General features: G+C 36.7%; 6 protein-coding genes across 6 annotated transcripts; 3 read left to right on the forward strand and 3 right to left on the reverse strand.

The window, feature by feature from the left end:
• Positions 1–54: 54 nt before the first annotated feature.
• On the reverse strand, positions 55–1,692 carry NCAS0G04270 (uncharacterized protein; the record flags this gene model as incomplete). Its single annotated transcript, XM_003677617.1, has 1 exon — positions 55–1,692. One exon carries the CDS (start codon positions 1,690–1,692, stop codon positions 55–57), a length of 1,638 nt encoding a protein of 545 aa, XP_003677665.1.
• Positions 1,693–2,575: 883 nt separating this feature from the next.
• HRB1 (mRNA-binding protein) lies at positions 2,576–3,883 on the forward strand (the record flags this gene model as incomplete). Its single annotated transcript, XM_003677618.1, has 1 exon — positions 2,576–3,883. One exon carries the CDS (start codon positions 2,576–2,578, stop codon positions 3,881–3,883), a length of 1,308 nt encoding a protein of 435 aa, XP_003677666.1.
• An 896-nt stretch (positions 3,884–4,779) lies between these two features.
• PET8 (Pet8p) lies at positions 4,780–5,670 on the reverse strand (the record flags this gene model as incomplete). Its single annotated transcript, XM_003677619.1, has 1 exon — positions 4,780–5,670. The coding sequence occupies one exon, from the start codon at positions 5,668–5,670 to the stop codon at positions 4,780–4,782; it is 891 nt and encodes a 296-aa protein (XP_003677667.1).
• Positions 5,671–5,870: 200 nt separating this feature from the next.
• DOA1 (Doa1p) lies at positions 5,871–8,048 on the forward strand (the record flags this gene model as incomplete). Its single annotated transcript, XM_003677620.1, has 1 exon — positions 5,871–8,048. One exon carries the CDS (start codon positions 5,871–5,873, stop codon positions 8,046–8,048), a length of 2,178 nt encoding a protein of 725 aa, XP_003677668.1.
• Positions 8,049–8,556: 508 nt separating this feature from the next.
• Positions 8,557–9,054, forward strand: YRA2 (Yra2p; the record flags this gene model as incomplete). Its single annotated transcript, XM_003677621.1, has 1 exon — positions 8,557–9,054. One exon carries the CDS (start codon positions 8,557–8,559, stop codon positions 9,052–9,054), a length of 498 nt encoding a protein of 165 aa, XP_003677669.1.
• A 418-nt stretch (positions 9,055–9,472) lies between these two features.
• NCAS0G04320 (uncharacterized protein) lies at positions 9,473–9,970 on the reverse strand (the record flags this gene model as incomplete). The annotated part of the gene is made up of 1 exon (XM_003677622.1): positions 9,473–9,970. The coding sequence occupies one exon, from the start codon at positions 9,968–9,970 to the stop codon at positions 9,473–9,475; it is 498 nt and encodes a 165-aa protein (XP_003677670.1).
• Positions 9,971–10,609: the final 639 nt, after the last annotated feature.

The raw sequence follows: 10,609 nt of genomic DNA on the forward strand, positions 1-10,609 counted from the left end.
GTGCAGGTATCATTAGAAAGCAATTCGCAAGAGACAAAGGAGATAAGATATTAGTTAATCGTCCATTAGAACAAAATCTTCTTCATCGAAAAACACTCCCAGGGATGGCTCCCGATTTAACTCCATCAAGACAGGTTTCAACTCTCGTAACCTGAGCACAACATCTAACGCTGATTGCCATCTTGTTTTTGAATATGTTTTGATGGCCAAAGGTTCCTCTCCATTCATTTTTCCAAACTCAACGCATAGTTCTCGGTATAGTAGTTGATTAACACTGCTTGATTTAATAGCATGAGCAAGCTGATTATTTTTCTTCAGAATAATGTCACCAGTTATAAAGCTAAAAATGCCACCAATATCGGCAGATTCTGAAGAAATTTGGCTGTTATTTGATAGAAGATATTCAGTAAAGATATCTTGTTTTAAAATTTCATTCCTTGACCCATCAGAATTCAACTGATATTTCATTGCAGCTAACTCTAATAATTTTGATTTAAGCTCAGAATCTACAAATCCCAAACTGTCCTCTTCGACCATATCAAACATGGTACTATTCATAATGTTAGCACTATGTAGTAAACAAGGTACATGGCCAAGAAAACGAGTCCCTAACAGGCCAGTTCTTGAGAGTTCTTTCGGTACCTTTAGCATATTGGCAGCATTATCAGTTGACATACCTACAGTTACTGTTCTCAAACCATCAAACTTATTAAAAATTTCGCCAAGTTGCTGACTTATATCGATTGTTTTGTGAGAATCAGACCTGTCCATCTTCACTAGAAAAGGAATTTGTTTTCCTTCCTCTTCATCATATGTAACCAGTAAAACTCCCAAATAGTTAGACATTTTGTGATTGGACCAGTGATCAAAAACAAGAGACATGAACGTTACATTATCGAGTGCATATAACCTCTTTGTAAGCGATACAAGTAATGTCTTTCTATTGGTAAAGGTCTTTTCATTTAATATGTGAGCCGAAGATGCTATCTCACTCCTCCAGAAATAATTAATATCTTTGGATTTTGTGCGAATAAAGTTGCTCATATTAGATTTGTTCGGCTTAAAAATCTGTTCTGGTTTACTGTTATTCTCAGTTGGAATTAACGCCATTGTTGACCACAGAGTTTTGGCCGTGAAGGACTCTACCCAGTTGATGGAAAGACGGGATTCTAAAATTAACCCAACGGCTATATCAAAGAATGACTGCGTCTTAATATATTGTTTTAAATCTCGGTATTTGTCCAGCTTCTTCTTACATATCTCTTTTATTATCCTTTCATCCTTTAAATTTCCATGGAAATAATCAGGAGGATTAGTACAGTCATCTCTTAAATGAAGTTCAGCAGGTTCAGAATTATATCTGGCTTCCCTTCGATTGTAACGATAAACATTATTACAATTGGTACATTTTAAAATTGAACGATCTTTCTTTCCTTCCAGAAAATGTGACCATATGCTATTCTTTCCTTTACTGTCGATACGTGTCCATTCTGAATCTTCAGACTGAGATGGGTAATCTTGGACTAGAACGAACTTTTTTAGGACTTTTCTTCTCTTTGGCGTTGGCGTGGAATTGTTGTTACTGCTGACAGATGTGTTAGGGGTCGTTGTATCCCTAAAGCTTATTTGTCGAACGAGTATCTCAGAGCTACATGTGTTTGAAGGTGGGCTATCAGGTATATTATTATTCATTATATATCCTTGTTTGGATTTCTGACAGTCTGTACTTCAATGCTTGGCCTTGTTCAACTTGTTATATACATAGACTAACGAACTAACGGGAAACTTAGAACAATATTTAAAACAATCATGAGGTAAAAAGCGTTTCTTTGTTGAAATTTAGGGGGGTTAAAGACTTTTTATAAAGGGCTGGATAATTCTATTTTTTAGTTTTTCTGGAAATCAAACTGAAAAATTAGGTGTTCTCAAATATATTTTAGGGTTTTGAATTTAACCCTACTTTGTACATTGCACAACGGTCTTTTTTCCCATGTCTAGTTATTTGGCGGAAATTTGCGGGTAACGTTTTCCTGGAAAATTTTACTGTGGACAAACGAGAAAACAGTGAGCATTCATTCATCATTGTTGCTCCTATATTAGTGACTTCCCCTTGGAACAGTGATACTAAGTTGTTCAGATCTCCAAGAACAAGATGTCCGACTTGGAAAGTGTATGTTGCAATTTTTCCTGCTTCCTTTGAAAGTTTTGTTGACTTGAATGCGAATGCTGGGTGGTTTATTGATTTGACCCTTCACGAAGTGGTCCTGCTCCTGGTCCTGCTATTGTATTGTATGCTTTGTACGGTATGGTATGGTGTCCGGTTCGGTGGTGTCCATTTGATTACAAGGATCCTCCATTCTTCCCTTTTCATATCTGCTTTTCTTTTCCGTTTGGCTGTTGAGTACTAAGTTTTCATTTTACTAATACGTTATTATTATTGGTGTTGTCGCCATCCTATTTTGATACTCGTGTTCGTTATATGAGATCATTTGCTGATGTTCGAGACCGGTTTTTAATTGCATTATTTTAGAATAACAATCAACGTAGCAGATCAAGATCCCCCGTTCGTCGTCGTATGAGCGATGACCGTGGTGATCGTCGTGCTGGTGGGTATGGTAATGAAAGAAGAAGAGGGTACAGTTCGAGAGATAACTACAGACAACAAGATAGAAGAAATGATTCCCGTGGTAATGGTAGTGCTAGTAGTAGTGGTAGTAGGTATGGTAGTAGAGATGACTACCGTAGTGGCCGTAGGGAAAATTATCGTAGTAGGGGAGTGGATGATAGGAGACGAGGGCCATCTAGATATGCAAAAGGCGATTATGGTCCGGTATTGGCCAGAGAACTAGACAGCACTTACGAGGAGAAAGTGAATAGAAATTACGCTAATAGTATTTTTGTTGGAAATTTGACGTATGATTGTACTCCAGAAGACTTGAGAGATTATTTTTCAGGGATTGGTGAGGTGGTACGTGCTGATATCATTACATCAAAGGGTCACCATAGAGGGATGGGTACCGTGGAATTTACCAATTCAAGGGATGTGGAAGAAGCCATTCGTCAGTATGATAGTTCATACTTCATGGACCGTCAAATATTTGTTAGACAAGATAACCCACCACCAGATAACGGACGTAACGAAAGAACACCTTCTAGAAGAACTACGGCACCTTCCTCGCGACAACAAGATATTTCCTCAGGAGCGTACTCTATGCAATCCAATATGAAACAAGGATACGAAATATTTGTGGCAAATTTACCATACTCTATCAATTGGCAAGCTCTAAAGGATATGTTTAAGGAATGTGGTGATGTCATGCGTGCAGATGTCGAATTAGATCGTGCAGGTCGTTCCAGAGGGTTTGGGACAGTTATTTTCCGTACCAGAGATGATATGGAAAGGGCCATCGATAGATATAACAGATTTGAGGTGGATGGAAGAACCCTGGACGTAAGAGAAGGCCATAGTAATAACCGTAATGATGACATGAACATACAACACCAAACTCAAAATGCAATGACTAACGACGCTACTTCGGATGCCACAAGTAATGAAAGAAGTCTACCTACACAACCATCAGAACCAGCATCCAATAGAACATCCACATTTACTGAAGGTGTTGTGGAAGGCGGTGAACGCAACACACTAATTTATTGCAGTAACCTACCTCCTTCTACTGCAAGAAGTGACTTATACGATCTTTTTGAAAGCATTGGTAAGGTAAGGAATGCCGAATTGAAGTATGATCGTAATGGGGAAACTACTGGCGTTGCCATTGTGGAATTCATTAGCCAGGATGACGCAGATGTGTGCATTGAGAGATTAAATAAATATAATTATGGTGGTTGTGATTTGGAGATATCGTATGCGAAACGTGTATGAACATTTAATATCAATTCTCTCTGTTAGTTTCTCAATTCAATATATAAAACTTCAGCATACTTTGTTGAGTATATTCAACTATGTACATGAATTAATAGTCGTATCGACAGAAATGTAATTTTGTTTTCTGTTTTTGATAAACGATGATGTAGATCATTAAGTTGAAATTTTTTAAATAGGGAGAAAATATTTCAGTTTGAGAAACACGTAAATCTCTTTCAGGACTGCACTTAGGTAGGCTCATCTCCTATAGATTAACGGTCTAAAAAACAATATTATACACGAACCATACCCACATTATGATCTGGGAACCATTCCATCTCAAACTGCTTACAGTATTAATAATTCTAGGATGTCTAATAGCACTCCTTTATTTCCGCAGAAGAACGATAAGTATGTTTCAAAATCACTGATTACCATTTCCAAGTTATCTTTTTTACTAACTGCATTGACACTTTAAGAATACAAATTTATTGAAGTAACGACCAGGTTGAAGCACCGCTTTGGTGGTCATATAATGCTCAATAATTCATTTGCTGAAGATTTAGAAAGTGGCCTACATTCGAGACACTTCGATATCATATCACAAAATACAGACGATAATAGATCTGGTTTAGATGATGCAGCCAAGGAGGAAATCCGTCAAATAATGGAAGCTGAGAATTTAAGTTTCGACAAGGCAAGATTGCTATATACGGAGAGGCAATTTGGTCAAAATGGAATTGCACCTAATGGTATGCCCATGGATCCAAAGGCGGTTACTTTCAATTCGAGCAAATAAATCATACTTAACAATAATCTCAATAATAAATACATATTGAAGTAATATTATATGCATCAAGTGTTAATTTATATTGCACCCTCTATTCTATATACAGGTTATAATAATCACAAGTCTATAGGAATTTTATCATACTATCAATACAGTATAGTTTTCGTTTCCTCAAGCGATTGAAGCATAAAATGCATTGTCTCATACACACCCAGGAAGATGGCACCGCCGGCACTAATCCACATTGTCCTTGGATATATTCCACTAAAAAAATCTTAAAGCCTTCCTCTTTGTAAATATTTCTTATTAATGACTTGATGGGGATGGAATCCTTATTTAACATCAATCTTGTTTTGAGGAAATCTAATGGTGTAGTAGTAGCAGCAGCAATTCCACCTGCAATAGAGCCACAAATGGCACCCTTCCAAGGTTTCAAATGCCCCACTTCATTATCATACAATGCCCATTCCTTTTTCATAAATTCGTAAAGAGGAAATTGAATACAGGTGAAAGGAATTTCCCTCATAATCGTCGTGGACCAACCTCTATACAGATTTCTTATAATCCCCTCTTGATTCTCATTCTTCAAAATCGTTCTAAACGTTTGCCATGACGAATTTGTAGAGTGAACTTGAGTTCGTTGCTTAATAACTTCTGCGGGAACTCGAACCAAGCAGGCTGCCAATTCTCCCATTGATGATGCTATCATATGTACAATCGTATCAACAGAATGTGGACTTCTAGTTCCTGAGCTATTGATTACTCTTTCGACATGAGGACGTACACGAACTTTCATAGAATCGTATGTAACAAAAAATAACGATGCACTGGGGGCAGATGCCACTACAGCACTTCCCAACCCTCGATATATCCCATGGTATCCACCATTTTGGAAGAATCCACCCTTTGCCTGTAGTCTTGTCTTCAAAGTGTCAATTGGGAAGAAAACCAGATCTGTCGAGGTACCGGCTGCAGCACCGGAAAGTAGTGACATGACAAATGCAGTGAGGACCATAATTAATGGTCGTTACTGACTTAATGGTGGTACTTCCCTCTTGGTATTTCGAGATGATCTCGCTATATGAGATACTCATTAAAATTTCTTACCCTCCTTTAATAATTTTGGCATCTTCAAGGAAATAACACTATAAAGAGAACCACGTATAAAGGACGACAAGCAAGACATTGCAAGAACAGTGAGTATTAGGGTGTAAGATGTATCAATTGAGTGCCACATTACTGGGACATACCCAAGATGTTAAGGATATTGTGGTTATAGATGACTCGCAGGTTGCAAGTGTATCCAGAGATGGAACCTTGAGATTATGGAAACATAATGATAATGGAACTTGGCAAGATATTGTAATGGCCACTAGTGAGAAGTTTCTAAATGCAGTGTGTTACGACAAGGATCATGAGTTATTATTCTATTCCGGTCAAGAATCTTTAATTAACGGTGTTTCACTATTGGACATAGAAAGTATAGATAAGGATCCTCTTTATACTTTGATTGGTCATCACTCCAACGTATGTGCGTTAAGTTATAAACATATGAGCGCTATTATTAGTGGTAGTTGGGATACTACTGCAAAAGTGTGGATCAATGGTGCGTTGCAATGGTCTTTGGAGGGACATCAGGCTTCAGTTTGGGATGCAAAGATTATATCAGTCGAAGAGAACACATTTATTACAGCTTCTGCTGATAGGACGGTAAAACTCTGGAAGGAGAATAAGTTATTGAAAACATTTTCGGGAATTCATTCCGATGTGATCCGTAATATAGAAGTTTTATCATCCGGAAAAGAGATTGCCACTTGTTCTAATGATGGGACCATTAAGATATCTGATTTAGATGGTAACATTAAACAAGTCTTATCAGGACATGAAAGTTTTGTTTACAACGTGAAGTTATCTAAACAAGGTGATAAACTTGTCTCATGTGGGGAAGACAGATCATTGAGAATTTGGGATATAAATAATAATTTCAATATCAAGCAAGTAATTAAGCTACCAGCAGTATCCATTTGGTGTGTTGATACTTTACCAAATGGTGATATTGTTGTCGGATGTAGTGATAATACCGTAAGAATCTTTACGGAAGACCAAACACGTGTGGCTTCACAGTCGGAAATCGATGAGTTTACTAAACAGTTAGAGAGTACTTCAATAAACTCTCAAACAATGGACTTTGATGAATCAAAACTATCACCATACGAGATCTTGCAGAAGCCTGGAAAGAAAGAAGGTCAGGTTGTGGTGGTTAAAGCACCATCTGGGGTTATTGAAGCTTATCTGTATTCAAGTGAAAAATGGAGTAAAGTTGGTGACGTTGTTAGTTCATCAACAGGGAGTAATGATAAGAAGGTTGAGTACGAAGGTAAAATGTATGATTATGTCTTTGATGTCGATATCGAAGAGGGTAAACCAGCTTTGAAATTACCTGTTAATGTAACAGATAACGCATATGGTATAGCAGATAAATTCATGGCAAAACATGATTTACCACCAAGCTATAGAGATCAAATCGTTAATTTTATTTTGCAGAACACAAGTGGTATGACACTAAATGTGGAATCTAAGCAACAACCCACGGCCACCGTAAGCGTCGATACCTCAATTCCTCAGGATCTGATTGTCCTTCCGATGAAACAGTATCTTTATATCAAAAATTACAATGCCGATTCTATCTTTAATGGTATAGTTAAGTTCAACTCAGAGGAACATACTTTTACTGACGAAGATATTGCTCAAATTGGAACTGCATTGCAAGATGTTGATCAAAATTGGGAAATATTGTACTCATATTCTACCATAATGAGAGAACAATGGAAGAACAAGATACCTGCTTTTGATCTATTGAGATTAATAGTTGACAAACTAGAAGATTCAACTGATATTAGTGATTTTATTGAAGAAGGTTTAGGGAATGAGAATATAACGATTGTTATGCTGACCGTTCGTATCTTGGTTAATTCTTTCAAGAATCCAAAATGGGGCATTGACCTAATGTCTGCCAATAAGGTCTATGAATCTATATTTGAAACTATTGATACTAATTTTGCCAATGCAACTTTGAAGCAATCCCAAAATTTGGCACTTTCAGTCGCCACTTTGATCCTTAATTACAGTGTTTTGATATTGCATGATAAAGAGAGGAACATAAATATTGCCCCTGTGGTAATTGAAGCATTGAATACGAAGTACGCACCGTTAGAGGAATATCAGGACTCAGAGGAAGTTGCATATAGATTAATTATAGCATTTGGTAACTTGACGTTAGTGCAACCAAGTTTAAAACAATTTTCCAATTCCATTTCTTGGGTCGTAGCCATTAAAAGGAAGTACGCAACAATTGCAAGATTCAAGGATGTGTTTGCAGATTTGAACCGATGATTAGAAATTATATATATCAATAATTGAGATAATGAGTAATTAATCTATTTCCTTTTGCACAACGCATAATCGCGTAATTGAATTTTCAATTGAACGAACTCTTGGGAAAACAAACTTAGAAGGAGGGAAGGCAACGATAAAAGATAAGAATACTACCCTGTTAAAACAATAACAACCAAAAATCATGGACCAATCTTTAGAAAGTGAAAGTGATACTACAGTATGTTGATCAAATCTCTTACATTCTGCCCTTATTTGTTTACTTTATTAACCACTGAAAATTATATTTATAATATTGAACTAGCCACACAATGGTCCTACTCATAGAATTATCGTATGTTAACAAATGCATATTTATCAATTTCATTGTCAAGGTTTACAACCAACAAGTTCCTCCCTAAAAATATCAGTTTATTAACATGTCATTATTATCACTCGTGGTTTGACATTTATATTACAGAAATATCGTCGTAGAGATTTGAGAAATGATTTAGCATCTCGATTAGGAATGGAGAACCGTGTAGAACAATATTACAGAGAATCACCTTCTGTGCAACGTATAAAGAAGAGAGTAAGGTTTACAAATATTCCGTTAGATGTTTCTGATTTTGTCATTGAAGATATGATTAAAGAATTTCCTCAACCCATTTATTCCAAATTTTATGATACGAAAGATTCGAGAATATTTATAGTCGAATTTGGGGATCCCACCGTTATGGATAAAGTCATTGAAAAATATAATGCGACTGAATTGAATGGTAGCACAATTACTGTGGAAATGTACGAGCAATTACCTTTAAAGGGAAGAAAACAACGTTCCAATAATCGTGAAAAGAACCCAAGAAGCAAACGAAATGGTGATAGATTTTCTGGAAACCGTGGGAGTCGTGGCAGCCATTATAAATCCCATTATAGTTCAAGTTCTCAAGATGATCAACGTTCCTTTACTGAAAAGAAGACAGTTGAAGATTTAGATGCTGAATTAGATGCATACATGAATAGCTGAATAGATGTTACTTTTATCCATTTGCCTCAGAATGTTTTATCATTTTCATTTTATTACAGAATAAATATAATAATTGTATCATAGTTAATTTTTACTCGAAGTGACCCTATGTATTATAATACTGCTTTCTATGTCACCTTTAAATAAACGGCTAAACAACTTTTATCAGAGCCATTTAGTACACTAAGCTACTTATTTAATGGATTCCAAGAATTTGTAGTCCCGGAACAAAGAATCTCATTTCATTGTTACTTAAAATTATTTTATCACATTTTCTATTAGTATGTTATTATAAATTTCCTATATAAATTAAATGAAATCTTATGTTGTTAACCGTATTTGCATAGTTGATTAATTTTTGTTTTTCATTCATATAGTAGAGTCATTAAATCAATTAAGGCCGTATATTATAATCTATTTATTGTTTGGTAACAGTTGCTTCAACAGTTTTTGTTACATAAACGGTACTGTTAATTGTCTTGGCGGCATCAGTAACATCTGTTGTAACGGTAACTGGATCAACTTCCGTGACGGTAACAGTAACATATCTATCAACTGGGAATTGAGAAGTGACGGTAGCCGTTTGAGTTACACCATCAACTTCATTTGCTTCAAATGAAACGACTTCAGAAACGGGATACCCATCGTATGTAAAAGTTGTTGTGTAAGCATCTGGTAAAGAAAAGGTGGGTGCATCAACTGCGGAGGAAGTGACTGCAGCAGATGAAGATGTCACTTGAGCTGCTGGAATAGTAGATGTGGTGGTACCTGTTGCACCGTCAGTGGAGAAGTAAGAGATTATCTCTGAAAGTACGGTACCATTGTCAGTAACAGTGGTTGTGTATGGAGTTGGAAGAGTAAAACCTGCTGCTACAGAAGAAGAAGAGGATGATGCTGTGGAACCGGAACTACCCATTTTGTTGTTATTTCTTAGTTTTTGTTGCTATACTAAAGTTACCAATAAAATGTTCAAGAATTATAACTTCCGCTAGATCGAGCTTGATTAGTCTTTATTTATATACAATGGTTTGCTCATTTCATAATCTCACGTAAATCCCTCTGGCAGTCCTTTCCTTTCTCAACGACGTGTTGCTAAGAATGGTTCGTTTACGAGTCGAGTTCTGAACTGACGCGAAGAGTAGATTGCAGACAGCTGTCAATAAAACTCCTTTCTAGGGCCATTCCTGTCACAAAAAATACAAATCGTAGAGTACAGTGGGCAGGTACGTGAGTTGCACTTACTTTTCTCTCTACGACGATCTCACACTAATACTGCTGAGGCAATCCATCTTTACGTACAACCGTTTCCTAATTGGGTGCGCGATTTTCCTTTGCCATTTAAACGAAAGAAAAAAAGGCGACATTTCCTTCAGGAATGACAATGTCGTAGAAGAATAACACACTGTTCAGGGCACTCGAAAATCATTTACTACTGCTCTTTTCACAGAACAGGCCGGAGGTGGGGTACCAGATTTAACGAGATAAGCCCACCATTATGATAGCTCAATCAAAAAAAGGATTGGACGCCCGGCCGAAAAACGATATCCCTGAGGTG

This window comes from Naumovozyma castellii, chromosome 7 (assembly GCF_000237345.1).
Source record: "Naumovozyma castellii chromosome 7, complete genome".
NCBI classification, from domain to species: Eukaryota; Fungi; Ascomycota; class Saccharomycetes; order Saccharomycetales; family Saccharomycetaceae; genus Naumovozyma; species Naumovozyma castellii.